Below are 20,496 nucleotides of genomic sequence, written 5' to 3'. Positions count from 1 at the left end.
AGAACATGTGCTATCATAGACAGCCAGAAAATAGAGACATGTTGCTGAGACAAGTACTCATGGTGAGCGCCTGATGTTGCGGCGTGTACTGTACATGTGCGATTGCGACAGAGGAGATGCGCGCATGCCCGCGGAACGGATGACAGGGGTCGGAATGCCTGCTTGTAACGCCGAAGTGCTCATTCGCCGCCGGGTTCATCTCAACCATGCCGACTGCGCATCGTGCCGGCTCTCAATTCAGCCGTATCATCGGAATTGCATACATGCTGTATTACAAAGAGTTCGGCATTGTTAGAGACGAGGTGATGTAGTTTCCTACTTTACAGCCTTAGCAACCCTCAAGGTATAACTTCAGTCCCTCTGCCTGTGCCTCGAAAGACTGCTGCAGACTCTCTCCAAGCGTGTCCTTCAAGACTCCAGCAAACAACCCGTGGAACACTTCTATCGACTCATACAACACCGTGCCATTGCCTATGTCGCTGAGCGCCTGCCAGCGCGTCGAGGCAATAGCGAGTTCCCCCAAGTAATCCCATGCCAATCTTCCCAACTCGGGCTGCACATGAGTTATGCGCTCAGCGGACAACTGCGTGTTCAGGAGATTGTCGGGCGTGTCCTTGTTCACCGGCAGCGGAAGCGGAGGAATCTGCACTCGGAAGAAGAGGAAGTTGCCCTCGACCGGTCGCTGATCAGGCAGGGTGATGTTGCCCTTAGCTGAAGTGGTGAGGGCATAGCGCACAAACGGGTTCCAGGCTGCGTAGTTGGCGAAGTCGGTGAGTACGTCCCAGGCGGCGGGGACGGTGGATTTGATTTCTATGCGTGCAGTTGCATTGAAGACGCCGGGTGCTGTGGCTGGGAGGTTTGTGTATTCGGACTGGGCGAGAGCCGCAGGGAGGAGCGCCAAGGAGACGAGGGTGAGGAACTTGGACTTGAACATATTGGATGGATGGGTTGAGGGTTTTCAGCCTGGGAGCTGCATACTTTTGTACCGGAGCCTACCCGAGGTTTATTGCTACATTAGCCACGTCGCTTAGGAGACGATGCGAGTGTCTCCTGGGATAAATGTCGCCGGCTCCAAAAATGGTAATCTTCATAAGCTTCGGGACAAATCTCCCCTGGGCGGATTACTGGGCATGTAAACCAATAAGTTTAATGCCTGTGATTGTGGATGGGACGGGATCCGACGGAGTCGAACGGACGCTGCCTATGTACTTGAGGCCCGGGCCCTGTGCATCGCTGAGACTAAGCTCACCGCTGAATACTGGCTATCATTACAGTGAGGTTGGAGATGTAACCTTCGAAGCACGTGCAAGGCGCGGGACGTGTCGCGGCATGTGGGCCATGATATGCATGCGGAGGACGTCACTCCAGTCTCTCGGAATGCATCGCGGAACGCCGCATGTGGCTGCCCAACAACCTGCTCAGGCATCTACCGTGCTCGCTGCAGTCACTTGACATCACTAGCAGCGCGCAATCTGCGAATGACTAGAGTCGGCCAAAGAGGGGCTAGATAGCAGCGCAAAGGGCGGTGCCGGCGGCCGTGGTGTGGTGGGCGAATGGAAGGCTGAGGGCGCGACATGCACCTGCATAAGCTATGAGCTGCCCCTCAGCACCGCGACCTGGCCAGCGACACAACTAACTGCACTTACGACGCCCTGCATACATATCTCAACACTTGGGAGCTTAGATAGAGCTCCATCTTGACTCACCTCTGCGCGCCCATCCAGACTTCTCTGCATTACGCGCTGAGGGGCCCCATATCTAGCGTGCCGCGTGAAGCTCCAGCCCCGCGGCTCAAACAACAGCCACAACGACCCTCCCGACGATACCGAGTGACAACCAAAGATAGGCCCCGATAACGCGCCGAGTCAGGAACAAGGCACCAGTGTTGTTGTGTATAAGTGTCTTGCTGTGCAAGCACGCGCCCGCCACCTTCACGAGTCCTGGTCACGGAGGCGCATGACGCAACGCCCGTCTAGCATTCATCCCAAGTCACCCGCCGCCGTCCTCATCCGTCGCTACCCCCACAACCTCGCTCGCGCCCACGACACCTACCACTTCCTCACGACTGAGCTAGCGCTCCAACAGACCCTTCCACACGCTCTTCCGCAGGTTATATGAGCTCATCGCCCGACAACGCCGCCGAGCATACGACGCCCGTCTCCAACCTCACCTACTTGCATAAGCAGCAGCGCAAGGGCACCAAGGTACAGGACACGCCACAAGCACGCGGCCGCAACACGTCGAGAAATGAGTTGGGAAGAAGAAATAAAGCGGCCGGCAAGGTTACGCGCATATACCCGAGAGAGATGTACGTGAAGCAGGACCTCCCTTCCCTACATGGAAGGGGCGATGGTGACTCCTGTTCGCCCTCAAACACGACTGACTGTCACAGAACCAAGTCACCTTCGTCAGCCAAACGTCTGTCATCCACGTCCCCACCCACAAACTACCATGCCACTACGTCTCCATTACTATCGGCGATCGGTGCCACTCGAAACACGGCCGCACAATACACCAACGAGTGGGCCAAGTCAGTCCCGTTCTTTCCAAACTCCGGCTCCCCGGGTAATGGTGGCATCGCTATAGCCAGCTCTCCGCCTACCTTTCATAACTCGCCTGGTGCACGAGACGGACTGTACGCACCACAGGCCATGTCAAACTCACCTCCAGGTGCACGACCCCTGAGCCACCCCAATCAGTACACGAACTTTGGTGGACGCGTACAAAACTCGCCCGGCAGAGACCGTAGAGCATCTGTGTACTCGCAACAAGGTGTTCGCCCAGCCTCGCAACAATTCATGCCGAACCCGCCCCTGCCGCACCAACCTCAAGCACACTACTATGGCTTGCCAAACATCGACTTCGGCCTCAACAACGGCCAGTCCGATGGCATCCAGCCAGGAGAGGGAGGCTACTTCTGTGGCTTCGACACTCTGTCCATGGCAGGAGACGAGGCAGCTCGGTCGACAGAGAACGTGCTGCTTGTTGGGTCGCAAGGTGGACTCGACGTCTTTCGCGTTGAAAAGAGCAAGATGGACATCGTAGGTCGACTGGAAGGACTTCGGGGCGCTGTAATAGGCGCCAAGATCTTGCCTTGGACCTCGCGGCACGATCCCTTAGCTGCTTCCCGTCCACTGATTGCACTCATTCTTCACGGTCCGGTCGTCAAAGACAGCAGAAGCTCTAGTGGAAGCGGTGCATCCTCCGCGGCTGACGACTCGGCGTCTGAGTCACCTAGTAGGCCGTCCTCACGACATGGAAATCAAGAGGGGCAAATCAGTGGTTACCAGACCACGGTCGAAGTTTACTCACTGAAGGAGAAGCGGAGAATGGCCGTCCTGTATCGAACTCCCCTGATACCTCTCACGAGCCCAATCGATAGCCCCATGTTTCAGCCTCCACCTCCAGTAGGCGATTTCGTCATTGATGCGAAGGGGAAGTTTGTTGTCGTGGCGTCTGGTGCAAGTGGAGAAGTCTTCGTATTCGCGCCTTACCACGAAGGTCATTCTGAGTATGCAGAGCGATTCCGCTGCATCGGTAAACTGTGGACATCTGTTCAGAATCGGGAACGGGCCATACATTCAAGCGGTTCCAGTGCCGTTGACGGCAGCCATGACGAGATTCCTCCTGAGAAGTATGGCTTGCCTGTGTTTTCGCTCTCCGATCGTTGGCTCGCCGTCACCCCACCAGCGTCAAGCGCGCTCTACCCTGTCAACGGTGTAGCCCTGACTTCACCTTACTACGAGCGCGCTCCGGGCCTTGGGCATCACAGCGTACCGCCTCAGCCGTCCCCCAACTGCGCTGTCGATGTGCCCAACGAAGCAGGCTTGATCGATAGACTTACCAGGGAGGGAACACAAGTTGCAATTAAGGGTGCACGTTGGGCCACCGAGAAGGGAATGCAGGCTTTCAAGAGCTACATGAACAAGGGCCAGCAAGGAGCTAACGTGCCATATGGTCAAGATCCCATGCAGCATTACTTCCCGCCGACCCATGGCCACAACCAGACTCAGCCAAGACAAGAGGCATCTGTGATCTCCGTCTATGATCTGCAGAGACTGGTAGACGCAGAGGAAACGAGGAATAAGAACGCACTTCATCCGGTCGCCACTATACCCGCGGCTCTCGGTTGCAGCTTCATGTCGTTCGCTCCTAGTGGTCTTATGCTCATGACTGTGAGCAAGAAGGGCGACTATCAAGATGTTTGGGACCTGAAGCGCATGAACTTCCGAAGAGCACGTAAGACGTTAAGGGAACAGCCAACAGGACCTTACGTACGACAAGTCGCTCGCTTCACCAGAATGACTGTTGCGAACGTCATCGATGTTGTTTGGTCTGCCCCTCGAGTCGACAAACTGGCTGTCATCACGGACAAGGGAACAGTGCACATGTTCCCGATGCCTGCGTCGGCCTTCCAATGGCCACCAGCTCGGCGCATTCGTCCAGCTGCACCAGCCCCACCAAAGGATGTCGCGTCCCCCACAGGTCCCGCTGGTGTGATGAACTCAGCAATGCAAGCTGTCAATAGCGCTAGGCCTTGGTTTGATGCTGTTCGCGCAAAGAACAGCGTCGGCGGAACTCGATTCAGTCTCAGTGGCTTGGGTGTAACCCCTGCCGCTGGCGCAAAGTCCGGCAAAGCCGTCGCTGCCAATGTAGGCAAGTCAATCAACAACATCCGGCATGCCGGCGACAATAAGATGACACTTCCGTCATCGCCTAGCGGTATCAAGCCTTACAGCGTACGCTGGCTTTCTGGTAGAGGTCGAGGTTCGATCGCACTAGCATCCGGCGGTGTACTTCAGATCTGGAGGGTGCAGATGAGAGCTGCGACAGGCAAGGGAAAATCATCGCACACTGCATCCATAACCAAGAAGAAGACAGTGGAGTTCGGGCTTGCTCCCATTCCGGATACCGCGCTGCCACCCTCGATCACGGAGCAACTGTTCCCGCAACCTGGTGATCCAGAGCCAACACTTGACTGCTATGGTGACTGGCTTCCTCGCGCCTTGCCTTCTCGAAAGCCTGCCGTGCCATCCCTCGCACCACTCAGCTTCTCCGAGATTGAGACGAACCCTCCTTACCAGCCCTTCTACACCGACAAACGTGTCACGCGTTTTGTCTACTCCAGACAAGCACCCGAGGTTCAAGAGAGTAGCAGCGAATACCAGCCCTCGTTACCGGCACTTATCTCCGATCTCCATCACGAAGATAGCTCGCCATGGCTCTTTGGTGAGACCGTAGAGGGAACACGTATCTCCACGCCAATCACTCAGGCGTATGACTCTGGAGAGGATGACATCACGGGCGTTGCCGCCAGGATCGAGAACAAGCTTGTTCTTCGAGACGGCGAAGAGGAGGTAGAGCAGGTTGTCGTCACCACACGACGTCGGCGCGTGAAGAAGGAGGGTATCGACGGCGACGAGGAGGGTTTCTTCGAGGACGATTGCGAGGTATTGGATTTCGCTGAAGATAGGGTGTGAGCTTGCACAGTCGCTCTGATCGCCTTCATTCAACATATCCTTCCACACACCACCCCTACATTCGCTACCACATTTGCATCAGATCGGGCGTTGTAATCTTGGGTAAGGCGCAGCAATAGGCGCCGGCGTTTCTTCTTTTTGGGTCAGGAGGAATTCGCATCATTAGGATACCACGCAGCCGACAGCGGCCCTCGGCTTGCAACATCAACACACAACTTAGATAGCCAATAGATGGATTAGGAAGATCAACTACGCTTCATTTCACGTAACGGATGAGGTTAAATGATGTGCTCACAGTCTAACCTTGCTTCGTATATGGCCGTCTTTACTCCATGGTCGTGTCTTTAACTCCGTTTATCCCCGTCCGCCGACTATCTCCACCGTGCTGGATGGTCGGCAGCGGATGGTCGGGGGAAATAGTAGGTTTTCATCAAAGTATCAGAGGTGCTCATTGGATGCATGTGCGTTTGATTTGCGTGGCTTTTGCACTACGTAGATGTGTTGTTACTGTCCGGTCAAGGGGAATGCATGCTTCCGGTACTCCAGCCGCGCACTACAACAGAATGTGCAAGTGTTTTATTGCACTTTTGGTTGCTTAGCTTCAGGTAGCATGTGGCAGTGGAGCTGGAGCATGAGCCCGTGAAGGAAGCTACCTGGTGTCGTAGAGTTTAGGGTTGGGTGTGGAGATAGACGGCGGAGGCAGAGGATGAGACATATAAAGAGAACACTACAGCCGCCGACAAGAATACATTCAGCTCACATCAGCACGAAGGAAAACATCAACTTTACATCAAACAGTCCGTAACTGAACGAAGAAACATCAACATGTCTTCCACCGACCAAACCATCGTTCTCATCACCGGCGGTACGCAGCATCTCCCTACTCCCTTCTTCCTACTCCATACCTTCTTCCCACTCCATACCTTCTTCCCACTCCATACCTTCTTCCCACCTCTTCTCCTCTTTTGTTCACTCCACAGACCCCCTTTCAAGCCTCGACTAACAAATCATCCCAGCCAATGGCGGCATCGGTTTCTCCCTCGTCACCCAACTCCTCGAAAACGCCAAATACCTCGTCCTCCTCGGCAGCCGCTCCGCCGAAAAGGGTGAAGCGGCCGTGAAACAGCTCCAGGGAAAAGGATTGCCTGGCAAAGTGGAATTGGTGCAGATTGATGTCAGCGACGAGACGAGTATTCTCAAGGCGAAGGACGTGGTGGAGGAGAAGTATGGTCGGTACGTCTACGCCCATCCTATTTCCATTTCCATCTCCAGCCCCACTGCTTCAAATCATACTCACAAAGTTCCCACCAGCATCGACGCCCTCGTAAACAACGCCGCCATAACCGGCGAAGCACCCGCCTCCTCCTCCCTCGCCACGCGCATGACATCCGCCTTCCTAACCAACGCCACGGGCCCAGCCATCATCGTGGAAACATTTGCTCCCCTCCTCGCGAAAAGCGCGCAGATGGGCAAGACGCCGCGGATTCTGAATGTGTCGAGTGGAGCCGGGAGTATTGGGCTCAGGAGTGATAGGACGAATCCGCATCAGGCTATGAAAAACGTATGGCCCCCGCTCTTTCAATCGGCTGTTTTGGTAAGATTGGTGTTGGTGGGGTTGGTTTGGTGCACGGGTGGGATGTTTGCTGATATGAGAGACAGTTGCCATACCGCAGTTCTAAAGCGGCGCTGAATATGCTTACGGCGTGTCAGGACTATGAGTATGGACCCCAGGGTTGGAAGGTGTTTTGCTTCTGCCCGGGGTTCACGGAGAGTAACTTGGGGCCTAGGGTACGTTTGGATCGTTTCGTGGCTTCCCTCGCTGATGTGGGGTGACGTTTGCTAACAAATGCGCAGAACAAACCGGAGCATGGGGCCAAGCCTACTAGTGAGGGCGCGAAACCCATGGTTGCTATCTTGGAGGGAGAGAGAGACGAGGAGTGTGGGGGGTTCTTGAAGGCGGAGGGGGGTTGGCCTTGGTGAATGGGTCGGGGTTGGTGAGGTTGTGGTCTCGGGATGGACAATATGCACGTAGTTTGGGAGGGAGTGAGTAGTGTGAGAAAGTGAAAGGGGTATCTGCATTTGTTCCTTCATATCATCGTTCCACCACTTATCCTTACACACGTCGCTTTTGACCTACATCAGTCCTGTCCGTCTCATTGCCTCAAGAACATCTTGTAGCTTGAGCTATCCGTGACCTCCTTATACGGGTATCCAATATCCTTCAAGAAGCTCGCCAACTTGCTACTGTCCTCCTCTTTGCACTGTATGCCAGCCAAGATCTTCGCGACGTCACCGCCGTAGTTTCTGTAGTGGAAGAGACTGATGTTCATTCCCGGTTGCAATGTGTTCAGGAACTTGTACAACGCGCCTCCTCGCTCGGGGAATTCGAACATGTACATGTGCTCATCGGCGGCGTTGCTGCGCCCTCCGACCAAGTAGCGAATATGCGACTTTACGAGCTCGTCTTGCGAGAGGTCCTCGGCAGTCATGCCTTCAGCGGCGAGACGTTCGATGAGGTCGGGTAGATCGCGGGCCCTTGTCGCCGCCTTGAGTTCGACACCAACGAGGATCTGAGCTGAATCAGGGCCACAGTAGCGGTAGCTGAACTCTGTCACTGCCATGGGGTGGATGACGGAAACGAGCTTGGCAAATGAACCAGGTTGTTCGGGGATAGTGACGGAGAGGATGGCTTCTTTGTTTTCACCGATGGCAGCGCGCTCGGCGACGAAGCGGAGACGGTCAAAGTTCATGTTTGCGCCGCTGGCAATGGCGACCAGACCACGGTTGCGATCTGGTGATGGGTTCCGGCTCACCCACTTCTTCAGACCTGCAAGGGCGAGCGCGCCTGCGGGCTCTACAATGGAGCGTGTATCTTCGAACATGTCTTTGATGGCTGCACATGTCTCGTCTGTTGTGACCTGGACCACCTCATCGACGACCTCTTGACATATCCTGAATGTCTCCTCTCCCACTGTCTTGACCGCAGCCCCGTCAGCGAAGAGTCCGACGTCCTTCAGGAAGACGCGCTTTCCGGCTTTGAGCGATTCTACCATTGCGTTTGCGTCGTACTGCTCCACTCCTATGATCTTGACGTGCGGTGCTATCCGCTTGATGTATACACCGGTACCCGCGATGAGTCCACCGCCACCCACACAGCAGAATACGGCCTTGAGGTCCTGCAGGTTTGTCTGTCGCAGCAACTCCATGCCAACTGTACCCTGGCCAGCAATGACATACGGGTCGTCGAATGGCGGGATAGACACAAGCCCATGCAGCTTCTCCAATCGCGCAGCCTCTGCCTTTGCAGCGTCGAAGTCAGCTCCATGTAGGATGACTGAGCCGCCTAGCCGTGAGACGTTCTTGTGCTTGATGTCGGGCGTTCCTGAGGGCATGACGATGGTTGCGGGAATCTTGAGCTTGCGCGCAGAGTAGGCCACACCCTGCGCATGGTTTCCGGCGCTACATGCGACAACACCACGCCATCTGTCCTTGGGGTCCAAATGTGCCATCTTGTTGTATGCGCCGCGCAGCTTGAAGCTGAAGACGGGCTGGAGATCCTCGCGCTTGAGCAGAACATTGCATTCCAGCCTGTTGCTGAGATTGGTTGCGTGGGTGAGGGGCGTTTCCTGCACGACTTCGTAGACGCGCGAGGTGAGGATGAGGCGGAGATAGTCGGGGTAGCCGTTGGGCAGGAGGAAGGCGTCGGGTATGACATCGTTGGTGCGCGAAGACGTCGATTCCGAGGGCGGACTCGGGTTCGCGCTGTACTCGGTCAGGGCGAGGCCGTTCTTGGGTGTGCGGGGCGAGACAAGGCCATTGGGACCGTTGTCGGGCGTCGTTGGCCGTGAGTAGTCGGGAACCGTCGTCATTGTGGTGTTGTGCCAGAAGTGCAGCTTGTTGAGCGTGTCTTTGTATTTTTTGGGCGAGTCATCGGAGGCCCGGTCGGCCTGCATCGGAGGCAGGGGTGCGTCTAGCGTCATGGGGAGCTATTGTGGGGTAGATAGCCTCCAACCTCCCAACTTCATCTCATCTCGCGTCGGATGGCGAACACTCCGACATGTCGCGCCCAACATCTCCTTTTGAACTTCTTTCTGTGCTTCCTACGCGTGTTTCTCGTGTCGTATGCTTCCACCGTCGTCTGCATCTACTAGTTTCGTTTGTTGCCATGTTTGCTCTCGATACCTCCTGATGGTCTCCGCGTCATCCTCTTCTAGTATCTGGCGTCGAGAAGACACGCCACGGACTCCAGGCTCCACTGGCGCACACAATGGCTAGCATCTATACGCCCCCCATATGCTTCACGGCCTCGCGGTGATGCTCAGACGCGCGCGCGGGGTGACGACGTAGTCCCCGGGGGAGGCTGCAGTAGTCGGCTTGTTGGTGTGGTCCTGAACGACTAGGCTGTCCTCTTCCAGCTCCGTTCTGCATATACGGGTGCGTTGGCAACCTGTATGACGACTTGCAGGAAAAGAAACGGAGAATGTTGCGGACGAGCCCACGCGAGCGGCTAGGAATTCCCTCATTTCCGTCGTTTGAGCTTGTTGTCGATGCCATTGGGATATAGGGCGAGGTGGTTTGCATGTGGTGGTTGAATTGTGATCGGTGGTCACGGTGGCGGTCGATCGTTAGTGCGGAAAGGGCTGAAGCTTTGCTCGTGGCTCGATCTGAAGTTCACAGTGTCACGACCCACAGCAACTCGTTCTTGTTCAACTCAACTCAACGTTCCGAATCCTTCTATACTGACAGAGCAGACTTAGCCAGGCCATCTAGAGTTGGAGGACCGCATCTATGTCCGCTCTGCCCGCATACCTCGAGTGGCAGGATAGGCTGGCCGCCTTCTGTACGCTCGAGCGGAGAAGGCTTCGCCAGCTACTATCGAGACCAGGATCTCGAGTAATCTTGTAGTGAGCTTGCTGTCGCGCCTCTTAATGCTCTCCAGGTACTCGAATCGTCGAGGCGTTGTTCGCGGGCTTGACTTCGAAAATGAGGCAGACTTGACCTCATTGCCGACTATCCTCCGCTCGACCTCCGCAATCTCAGCGCACCACAGGGCCGCAGTCTCAGAAAGCTCTCCTTGAACTGCTTCAGTGGTCATGCAGTACGCGCTGCACTATAATGGGAGCCTGGGCGTTGCCGTGACGTCCCAGCGGAGCGATCCAATTCCCCGATGCTCGGACCAAACACCCTGCTCTTGCAAATTGCCTCTCCATCTGCCTCTTCAACCACGCTCGATGGTGTTCTCTTCGACTGCTTCAGTACTATAGAGCTGGTCATGAAGCGGACGACTCTCCGGGTAGGCACTCTCACACCCTATGAAGGGGCGACCTTGCTGACCGAACACAATCCTCAGGCCGCATCGAAGGATTCCCGTACGTTACCACCTGCCTCCTCTTTACCGCGCGTCGACGTTCGACGTTCGTCCCAACTACCATTGTGAACGACGTAGCGCTTTCTACCCCGACAGCAATTGCCACCCGCACTAGACAGAGCATCATCCACCTCTTACTTCCGCGGAGGAGGAGGAGGGTAAAGAACTTATAGCCAGGTCCCAAGTCCGGCGGCTTCAGCGGTCATACTCATCGCCATGGGAGAACTCGGGCACCTGCGCCGCAACTCCAGAACGAACGACTTGTAATTTGGTCACGCGGACGGACTGTTCACAGGGCTCGAGCATTCCAGTCGAGCAACAGGGTCTTGCTGTCGATCTTTCTGCTTACGCCCCTCTTGTGCAAGTGTTGGAAGATATCCGAGAGCCATTGCCTGGAAAGCTCTCTTCCATGGGTGCCAGGATCGAATTTCAGACGAAAGGCTCGCACAGCCAAGTGGCCCCCGTCATCCAAGAACAGCTGGTTGTTGATCCATTTCTTAACGAAAGTCTGGTGGCAAGGAGTGTCGGTACCGAAGATCATCCTGCCTGTATTGCGGCTGGCTCCGAGGTGAATTACTTCTTCTTCGTAGTCGAAGCCAATTTCGAACCGTTGTGCTAATCTGTTCTTTGAGTTGGGTTCGCAGTGGACCTTGAAGTCTACCAGGTTGTATCGGTCCTCTCTTACAGACGTGGATATGGCCCACACGTTTTGAGACCTTGAATCTATCGGCATATGGTTGTCGTACCGAAACACGAAGGTGTTCTGGAAGAAGACGTCCTGGACCATCTCGCCCCATACGCGGCAGACCTTACGAAGACCGAGAATCTCAGGAATACTCGTGTGGGGCCTAGCATCCTTGTCCCAGACCCTGCCGACACCCCTAATGTGGATACGATCGATTGGAAGTACGAACCTGCAGCGGAAGGCTTTAGGAAGGTCGTCTAAACGCGTATGATCCAGCGCCATGAGGACAGGGCCTTCGAACAAGCCAAGATGCTTGATAATCTTGTTCAGCAATTCTTGTGGCAGATCGGATATACCCTTCGCAATCATTCCTCCATACACGCGGCTTTCTGAGATGTATGGCGGTGCATCGCAGTACAATGGCAATGGCTCATTGCCATAGCGGTCGGTCGTGAGCAAGTTTTCTTCACCAGGCGGAAGAGTGTAGAAGCTGTCAATGCCGCTTGCGGCACACTCCGAACGCGAAGGCCAGCCGGGGATCTTGCCTTCGAGATAACCCCAGTGGGGGAAAAGGCAGTCGTAGTCGCCTGTTAGTCCAGGACCGCCGACAGCGAAGGGTCCATATAGCTTGCCCCACCATGGTGCTTCTCGGTAGAAAGGAAAGAGCTCTTCTGATTTCTGGTACATTGCGTCAATCTCAAGCGACCGTTGAGGAGACGTCAAGAGCATCAAGAGCATGAGCTGCGCGAGTGTAAACCCGGGCTTGGTGTTTTCATCGCTAGAGGCGGCATCCCACGTCTTACGCAAGTATGTGTCTGGGGTGGACATCTCCCTAACGAACCAGGAGACGTCCTCGGCGCCCATGGACGTAAGCCGCAAACCTGGGAAGCGGTTGTACACTTCTGCGACCTCGCGTCTACCATCGCCTGTATCTCGCCAGATGCGGAAGGCGTCATCCAACTCTTTCTCGTTCGCTAGCCACGCGTTGTAGGTCATCGCATGCTGCCCATCTCTCCAGACGCGTTCGTCTGCTGTTGTAGTAGGGTGGGGAGGCTTGTGCGGGGTCGCGGTGTCCGGCTCGTTCGGGTCGACATGAGACGCTGGATCTGTTAGCGACATATCGGTCTTGACCGGAGACGACTTACGGGGCGGCATGGGTCTGGAACCACGCTCGCGAGCCGCGAGCCTAACATACTCCAGCAGGCTGCTCATCGTTGCGTTTGGCTTGAGTCCGGGGAAGCTGTTGAACTGTCTCGTTCGCGAAGGACGGGCAGCAACCAGGCTCGGGGAGATGGGTGCTTGACGATCGGACGTCTGTGGCGTGGGAGTCGCAAGCAGTCAATCCCTTCGGTGATCCGGAGAGTAGCAGAGCTGTAGCTGTTACAGGGTCGTATGCTGTACGAGTTGCCTAGTGGCTGTCTTCGCGATGGAGATGGCCGGGTGTCACGATGACCTGGGCTTTGAAACCTGGCGGCGGGACACAAGGAGGTTTGCTGTGGCCTACCCGGCGTCAGATGCTCTTCTGGGTGACCTTCTCGGTGTCCGATGTGTTCCTGAGTGTGCTTTGAGAGCCGTCAGGAGCGCTGTCCGAAGAGAGTGTGCCTGGTGTCGCAGTCGTCCTCGATCTGGGTCGGCGAGGAGGGGTAGTCGCAGAAGTTGCAGGCAACGCCGTTGTCGTTACCGGTATCTTCGCGAGCCCGGCGCAGGTGTGCGAGCCGATGAGAAGAGCTATTGTCGTGGCTGTCGTCGTCTTTAGTCGTGGCTAAGATCGCGATGGTCGGGCAAGGCCGCGGAGGTGGCCGATAGCGCGGAGGTGCTTATGGACGTCTCGAATTTGTCGCACTTGTGCTGGTCACAATCTACGTGCAGAGAGCTGTCGGCGCAGTGTCTGAAAAGGAGGACGTGGTTGTGGGTGGCTGTCGCGTGGTGAAGCTATCAAGAGTTCGGAGGCGGAAGTCGTCGTGAGAGACGGACGTAGACAAACATCGAACTTGAGAGCGCCACGCTAGAACGTCACTGCAAAGTTCAGACGACGACGACGACGACGGGTTTTCAGAATCATTAAGACAACACAGCCTGCATACAGCGGGCTTGCAACCCGGCCCCTGGCTTCTTCTACATCACGCACGCACGATTGGTCTGGAAATAAGACTGGTGCAAGAGCGCTTCTTCCGACTGAGCTGCAGCATATCATTATACATGTCTGTGCGGCGTCCAGTAACCAACGCCTCCTACAAGCGGCTGCATTGCCGTCAGTTTTGCCAAATACCAAGTCTATGTACCCTGAAGACCATCGCGTCACATGTGCTCTATATCTCCTCCTCCGACATGGTCTCTCTCTATTTCAGGGACAGAATGAAGGATGAGCCAGGAGGAATATCGGTTGAGCTCCAATCTGGGTGCTGGAGAAGGACGAAGAACGTTTGGATCGTTACCTCGCTCCATATTTCGGGGAGAAACCACGATGTCTCCTCATAACCTCCAGTGAACTGTATACCCCGAATGAGAAGGCCATTGGGTGTTTGGACAAACATCCTGTTGGGGTCCATCGCCAAGAGCTCAGCATCTTCATCGTTTATGGTCGGCATTTGCTTCTCCCTGCTGAGAGCCAAGTCTATACCCGTTGTCGTACACTCGATGCCAACCTCATGGTCCGTTGCTGGGAGTCCCAGATACGTGCGCCGCCACTCGTCGCGATATTCGACTTTGATTGATGCGCCGCGCTCGATGAGTTTGGGTTCGATCTGGCAGGGGAGAAACCACATAGGCTTTATGCCAAGCTCACTTGACTGGCCGTGCTGAAACACCATGGGGCTCTTGTAGAAGACTTCGAGCATGCAGCGCGCAAAGAGCTTGTTGACACGGCGAATCCCCAAGACCTTGCGCACCACCTCCAAGCCAAGGGGCCGGACCACCGGCGGGGTGTAGCTCTGGCTTCCTTTGTCTTCAGTCCAGTGTACCTCGCAAGCTGTCAGGGAAATGAAGGCGGGATTTTCGGGAATGGGAAAGCCGTTGTAGTCCAAAACAAGCACACCTTGGATGTGGTTGGCGCGGTGGTACTTGAAGATCTGCATCAATATCTCCTCCGGCAGTCTCGAGGAGAAGAACTGGAACGCGGAAGCGACCTCTCTGTCGGTATCTGGCGTCATCGCGTTCGATCTGGGAGCCTTGAGGTGCTGGGCGCGTTCAGGGTGCTGCCGGCGGCTCTGGTGCGGTCGTCGTCGACTGGGCGGAGGCTCGTGGGTTGTCGGCGGGCTCGACGTGGAGATGGCGATCAATCTGCAGGAGGGAGACTGCGTCGCAGATCTCTACTGGCCGTTGAAAAGGCGGTGGTACAGTTGTCGTGTACAGGAGTCGAGTGCGGGGTGTGCTGATCTGCCTGAGCGCCAACAGGTGCGGTACACAGCGCCGACGACGCCTTGCCTGTGAAGAGCTCAACGACTGTGCTTATGATTTGAGAAAGAGAGCGGGGGATACAGACGATCGTTTCGTGTGTTGTGGGTGGCGCGCAGATCGTGGTGCGGTTGTCGAGACAAGTGAGACGCACACGCACTGGACGAACAAGACTGCCACGCCAAAATGCAAGGCCCGAGCGCTATCTCATGACGATGCCGTCGGTGTAGACGACTTCAGTGTTCTCAGGGATTGGTATGAGATATGATGCGGGCATTTAGACGCACGTCGGGCAGGTGTCATGATACATCAACGTCGATACCTGGAGGGTCGAGAAAGACACCTACAGCAGAAGTGGCTTGTATCACAAAAGGTTCATGGGCATGTTTTTAAAGAAGGATAATGGGAGGACATGTCTTCATATTGCTTGGTTTATCTGATACCAAGCGGCCAGCTCCTGCATCGACAAGATGTCTTCTGTCGAGGGCCAGCAACCACAAACGCCGACGCTAAATGCTTATCAACCCGGAGACCACACAAGACCCCTTCATCCACTCCGCTTCTCCATCGCACCCTTGGACTTCGCCTCCATCGCACCCTGGGTCGTCGCCGCCATGGTCAGTGTGCCGTTGCCCAACTGTCCAAGACCCCAGAACTTCTGGGACGCTGGCTGGCCCAAGTGGACCGGGAAGGTACCCGAGTAGATCTCGCCCTCGTCCTCCTCCTGGACGACACTGACAGGTGCCTCCCGAGCGATGACGTACTCGGCCATCTCAATCCTGGAACCGAAGTTCGCAGGGTTGCCGCCGACGGCTCGCACCATCTGATGTAGTCCTTTGAAGCCCGCAACTGTGCTCGGGCTACACTGCTGGAAAGCCGCCCAGCGGAACTGACCGTCCGGCTGCTTCGTGTAGACGCGCTTGCCGTCTTCCTTGGCATCCTTGAGGGCGTCGCTGTTCTTGACGCACTGCAACATGTTAGTCAGTCACTAAGTGATGTCGAGAGGGGTTAGTACTTACACCAGTTTTGGCACCATACGACCAGTACGTATTGGTCGCGTTGACCACGCAAGCCTGATAGTACTCCCACTCACCCAATGTAGGCGCCGGGGGAGCAGGCTGTTGACCAGTGGGCGGCGGCACGCGAGGACGTAGAGATCCGGTGGTCTCGAAGAAGGAAGAAGGGGGGAACGCGGCAGGACCGAATTCGGCCAGCTCTCGATCCACCATCTCTTTGCGCGCGGCGAGACCAAGCGCGTTGATACGGGGGGCGGTTCTCGCTTTCTCACGGGCGTCGGCGAGGAAGCGTTCCTCGTTCTCAGCGAGGCTCTCAAGCATGGAGCGGTCGAGGTCGTGGCGGGCGAGGAACTCGTCCGACTGGGAGAGAGCAAAACGCATTGTGATGATGATGTGAGAGTGTCGTTGCTAAGGAGGGGAAGAGGGACAGAGTTGTTGTGCCTTTTGAGCTTGCGCCAAGACTTTGAGCGTGCTAGCGTGGTCAGCCAACGGTCACCCAGGCAATGCTCGATGAGGAATGAGGAAGTGACGGTGAGAGGGGCGGCTTCCGAGCCTCTACCGTTCGGCAGAAGCTTCCAGACACAAGCAGGGTCGTTCTCAGACTTTTCCGAGTAACAATTCGGGGAAAGGAGATCACTTGCGAAATCTTGAGTCACGGGGCAATACGATGAACGTCTCTGGTTATCCAGAGGCGTCATTTTGCAGCCGTACGGCTATCATGCAGGAAGAGGACATACTGCCTGACTGCAGCTCATGCATTGTTCTAATCTACACTGGCGTCTCCACACCCCTAATCCTGCTCCATGGTATTCTTGAGCCAGATTGCCTGCGCCAACAACCAATCTGGACCTGGCGGAGTGAACAGCAACCTAGAAGGATATTTGAAGTCGACCGTGACTTCCCCAACGCCACGCAATTTGCTGAGAGCACGAACTTCAGGGGCAGTGCGAAAAACTTGCTCCCAAGGTGTCTGTCCTCCTTGTTGTCTAGGGTGGTAGACGTAGACGTGCCGCTCGAACGCGCGGGCAGAGATTAGTACGCGTAGTCTCCTAATCTTCAATTGATGTTGGGAGAAGTCAACGCTTGACCGCGGGAACTGGCTCGTGCCGAAGGTCGAGACGCATATCTCAACGTCGTGGATGAGGGTCTGGAGATCTGCATGGACGCCGCTTAGCCACTTCTGGCCGAAGGACAAGTCGAAGCGGTTCTTTCCAAAGAAGGCCTCTCGCACGATTGGAGGCAGCCGCTTTGCGACCAAGCCTATACTCAAGATCTCGAGCATTGGCTTGAGGACTCTCGCCTTGGAAGGCGCAATCTGTGTTGAGAGGATGCGGGGGTGTGCCCGCAATATGGGCTCCGCCCTCCGAGACCTTGTTAAACTTGGCGATAGCCTGTCCTCCTCCACCAGTACGTATTCGAATATTGTGAGGAGAATCTCGGTGGGCAAAGCTAGAAGCCCGCGAGGAGGTTGGTTTGGGCCTGCGGCCGTCGGCGGGGAGGTACTCGCGGCGACGACGTTGGTACTGCTGATCTGCGTCGCAGCGACAGGAGGGAGCGAGGAGGAGGACGGCATCTTCTGTGATGCAGACGAGGGCGGGGAGTCGAGGTGCGCCAAAGACGTACTGCGATCGGGAGAGGAGGTGCGGAGAGATTGCTTTCCGTCAAGGTACTCGATCAGGCGCCGCAGCTGGACTCGAGGATGGTATCGAATGTGTGGTAGGAGAGCAGAAGCCAGAAGAAGAGAGATTGTGGGTGATGTTGAAAGGATTGGAGAAGTTGGCGAAGAAGCTGCGACTGAAGTTTTCGCGGGCAGCTTTCACAACAACGAACGGCCACACCAATCTAAGGGTCACTCTTGGCGCCCGGATAGAGCCCGGCCTCAAACGCTTGCAAAGCTACGCAATCACTTGAAGACGTGAGAGAAAAATCTCCGGCTCAAGGTGAACTGAAGTGCCCAGCATATCACTTCATTCTCCAAGAAGCTCATCCCATTCGATATGGGAGGATGCACATTCCACAACAAGACGGCATCTGTCTCCGTAGATCCAGCACTCCTGCTGGTCATCATTTAGCAACAGTCACTATCATATCACGATTGGATTGCATAGAAGTCGCCATCTACGCTCAGTCAAAGACGGAACGTTGAGGCAGATCACAAGGCCAAGAGATCATACATATGGTTCTATTACAAGATACCGTCTATCTGCATCAGAACGTCTAGAGAGCGCGACATGGTCATGTGCTCTCGATACCAAGCGGGTGCTCAAGGCTCGTCCGGTTCATCTGGGTTCTTCCAGTCGAGCCGCCTCAAACCTTCCAGTTTCTTTGCCTTGGAGATCTTGGTCGAGGAATCTGCAGGATCCAGACCGTAGGACTCGAGTTCGGAGTCTAGTTCTGACCAAGGCCTCCTCACCAGGGTGTCGCTGCTCAATGGGCGTAGAGCTAGAGCTGGGTAGAGATGTGGCTTATCGTGCCTGCCGCGCCTACCTTTGGGCTTTGCCAGACACTGCTGCAGCCGTACAGTCTCGGGCGCTCCAAGTGCGAAAGGGCCCTGTACTACCAAGTGGTCCACCCCGCGAAGACGACTGAGAAGGTCGAGTTCAGGCATTTGGAGAAACCTCTGTCGCTTTTCGGCAGGCGTAAGAGATTGTATGCCATAAGGGACTCGCACTTTGATTGTTACTGACCGCAGTGTGTGGCTCTTTCCAATTTCCCTAATCATGTTCTCAGTATTTATCCTCCTCTTCTCCCGGTAGGTTACCGGGCCCAAGTACAAGTAGAGGGATATTTCGACATGCGTTAGCGACTCTTGGAATAGTATAGGTACACTCCTCATCCATCGAAGAGGATTCCGTTGAAGAGCATTTCGGTAAAGGATGTTGCCGCAGGTCAGGTCAAAGGTGTTATGTCCAAAGAATACGTCGAAAGCGAAGCGGCGGAGTCGTAGATTCGTCGCAGCTACGGCCAAAAGGTCTCGTAGGGGTGGCAGGCGGAGGTCATTGTCTATGGGTTGTCCTGAAGTCGCGACTTGAAGTACGGGTTCTCCAGTCGGGTGGTTCGACTCGCTCATGCGGATCGGTTGGCCTGGGAATACCAAAAGATACGTCAAGATCTCTAGCACTATTTCATTGGGTATCCTATCGATGTTGAAGCCAGGTCCGGCATGTGCGTTGTTTGGGATCGGGATCGCGTTGCTGGTCGTCGACAAAATTTGGGAAGAGATGGTGTGAGAAGTAGTAAGAGGTCGAGGTGCGGGGCATACGTCCAACAGTAAGTGCATGTCCGCCGCTGGCACAGACATGCCGACCCGCGGATCAATCACCGTTGGATCGATGGTGAACCTTGGCTGCTCGTACTAGTTGCTGTCAGTAAGACGTAGGAGGCCCACCATGCTGTTGACTTACAATCTGAGTATCTTCAAGGAGATCTAAGGCAGACGTATCCGGGAAGTGGACCCCAGGCATGCTCTCCGTGTAAGCTTGCTGCTGAGGCTCATCCAAGTCGCAAAAGTCATCATCCTCTGGATCCGACAGGTCGTCGCCTCGGTAGCCCGCGAGTAGCCCTCCGTATCGTTCCTGGAACTCGTCGGGAAAGGAGTACGGCGTGAGCGGTGATAGCCAGGTAAACTCTGGGTCCTCCGTCGTCAAGCCCAAATCGGCAAAGGGGAAGGCGGGGACGTCTGGCGGCGCGTCGGGAAGCTCGTCGAGAGTAGGCGTTGAGACCGGGGTTGCAGCAGTTGATGTCCAGCTAGGCAACATGGTCGTCGGGCTGCCATCGCGTGGAGTCAGGAGGTCGGCGACCGCCTCATGCTCACACGAGGGATTGACTGTTGTCAGGACCTGCGCTTTTTGTAAGCTGGTGGACTTCCGATTTTACAAAGCTTGACCGACCTGGACCGACTCAGTGAGAGACGTGGAAGCTGTGGAAACGATCACAGTAGTACCTACTGGACGGGATTCTAAGGGCACTGCCGCCATCGCGGTAATCTACGACTTGTGAGTTGGGACGTTCACGTCCGTCGCGGAGGATTGCATACCGTGGCTGCAGAGTTGAAGATCGCGGCTTCGTCCGCAAACGACGCCGGGCCTCGCTGCGAAACCGGGTAGAGGTCGTGGCCAGTAGGGGGAAGACGTGTTGCAGCGAAGAGCAGCAGTCGTAGCAGCAAGTGCGTGCCGACCGCCGCCTTGCCCAGGTGCAGGCGTCCTGGGCCGTACATGGTTGAATGGAAAGTGACTAGAAGATGTCGATAAGTCAAACGTCGCACGAGAAGCGTTGGCTGATGTCGACCTACCCGAGTCGGAGCCTGTTCAATATATAAATCTTCAGATATAGGTGTCTCGAAGAGGTGGTAGTGGAGTGGGGTCGCAAGCCGAAAACACGTTCAGTGCATGAGCGTATCAGACACGTGCGTTTTCACTTTTCGGTGACGCGTTACATGAAGGCCAAAAAGTCGCCTCCATAAAGAAGACCCTGAGATGCGACTGGTGAGTCACGGCTCACCGAGATCGGGTTCAGCGATCACGGAATGATGGAATGTTTGTCTATGTGTAGATG

At 55.6% G+C, this 20,496-nt stretch overlaps 9 protein-coding genes across 9 annotated transcripts; 2 read left to right on the top strand and 7 right to left on the bottom strand.

Annotated features, from left to right (window-relative positions):
* Positions 1-328: 328 nt before the first annotated feature.
* Positions 329-934, bottom strand: J4E87_002874 (uncharacterized protein; the record flags this gene model as incomplete). The annotated part of the gene is made up of 1 exon (XM_049374508.1): positions 329-934. One exon carries the CDS (start codon positions 932-934, stop codon positions 329-331), a length of 606 nt encoding a protein of 201 aa, XP_049235499.1.
* A 1,180-nt stretch (positions 935-2,114) lies between these two features.
* Positions 2,115-5,480, top strand: J4E87_002873 (uncharacterized protein; the record flags this gene model as incomplete). Its single annotated transcript, XM_049374507.1, has 2 exons — positions 2,115-2,308; positions 2,393-5,480. The coding sequence occupies 2 exons, from the start codon at positions 2,115-2,117 to the stop codon at positions 5,478-5,480; spliced, it is 3,282 nt and encodes a 1,093-aa protein (XP_049235498.1).
* An 825-nt stretch (positions 5,481-6,305) lies between these two features.
* On the top strand, positions 6,306-7,366 carry J4E87_002872 (uncharacterized protein; the record flags this gene model as incomplete). The annotated part of the gene is made up of 4 exons (XM_049374506.1): positions 6,306-6,345; positions 6,497-6,713; positions 6,792-6,979; positions 7,335-7,366. The coding sequence occupies 4 exons, from the start codon at positions 6,306-6,308 to the stop codon at positions 7,364-7,366; spliced, it is 477 nt and encodes a 158-aa protein (XP_049235497.1).
* A 267-nt stretch (positions 7,367-7,633) lies between these two features.
* Positions 7,634-9,460, bottom strand: J4E87_002871 (uncharacterized protein; the record flags this gene model as incomplete). The annotated part of the gene is made up of 1 exon (XM_049374505.1): positions 7,634-9,460. The coding sequence occupies one exon, from the start codon at positions 9,458-9,460 to the stop codon at positions 7,634-7,636; it is 1,827 nt and encodes a 608-aa protein (XP_049235496.1).
* Positions 9,461-11,137: 1,677 nt separating this feature from the next.
* On the bottom strand, positions 11,138-12,745 carry J4E87_002870 (uncharacterized protein; the record flags this gene model as incomplete). The annotated part of the gene is made up of 2 exons (XM_049374504.1): positions 11,138-12,633; positions 12,679-12,745. 2 exons carry the CDS (start codon positions 12,743-12,745, stop codon positions 11,138-11,140), a joined length of 1,563 nt encoding a protein of 520 aa, XP_049235495.1.
* A 1,127-nt stretch (positions 12,746-13,872) lies between these two features.
* J4E87_002869 (uncharacterized protein) lies at positions 13,873-14,682 on the bottom strand (the record flags this gene model as incomplete). The annotated part of the gene is made up of 1 exon (XM_049374503.1): positions 13,873-14,682. One exon carries the CDS (start codon positions 14,680-14,682, stop codon positions 13,873-13,875), a length of 810 nt encoding a protein of 269 aa, XP_049235494.1.
* A 791-nt stretch (positions 14,683-15,473) lies between these two features.
* On the bottom strand, positions 15,474-16,323 carry J4E87_002868 (uncharacterized protein; the record flags this gene model as incomplete). Its single annotated transcript, XM_049374502.1, has 2 exons — positions 15,474-15,893; positions 15,946-16,323. The coding sequence occupies 2 exons, from the start codon at positions 16,321-16,323 to the stop codon at positions 15,474-15,476; spliced, it is 798 nt and encodes a 265-aa protein (XP_049235493.1).
* Positions 16,324-16,732: 409 nt separating this feature from the next.
* Positions 16,733-17,515, bottom strand: J4E87_002867 (uncharacterized protein; the record flags this gene model as incomplete). Its single annotated transcript, XM_049374501.1, has 1 exon — positions 16,733-17,515. The coding sequence occupies one exon, from the start codon at positions 17,513-17,515 to the stop codon at positions 16,733-16,735; it is 783 nt and encodes a 260-aa protein (XP_049235492.1).
* Positions 17,516-18,205: 690 nt separating this feature from the next.
* J4E87_002866 (uncharacterized protein) lies at positions 18,206-20,158 on the bottom strand (the record flags this gene model as incomplete). Its single annotated transcript, XM_049374500.1, has 4 exons — positions 18,206-19,297; positions 19,347-19,781; positions 19,833-19,928; positions 19,979-20,158. 4 exons carry the CDS (start codon positions 20,156-20,158, stop codon positions 18,206-18,208), a joined length of 1,803 nt encoding a protein of 600 aa, XP_049235491.1.
* Positions 20,159-20,496: the final 338 nt, after the last annotated feature.

Source organism: Alternaria ethzedia (genome assembly GCF_023757985.1).
Source record: "Alternaria ethzedia strain BMP 0044 chromosome Unknown scaffold_5, whole genome shotgun sequence".
NCBI lineage: Eukaryota > Fungi > Ascomycota > Dothideomycetes > Pleosporales > Pleosporaceae > Alternaria > Alternaria ethzedia.
The sequence above is the reverse complement of the archived record's forward strand: the minus strand, read 5'-3'. Positions and strand labels throughout refer to the sequence as shown.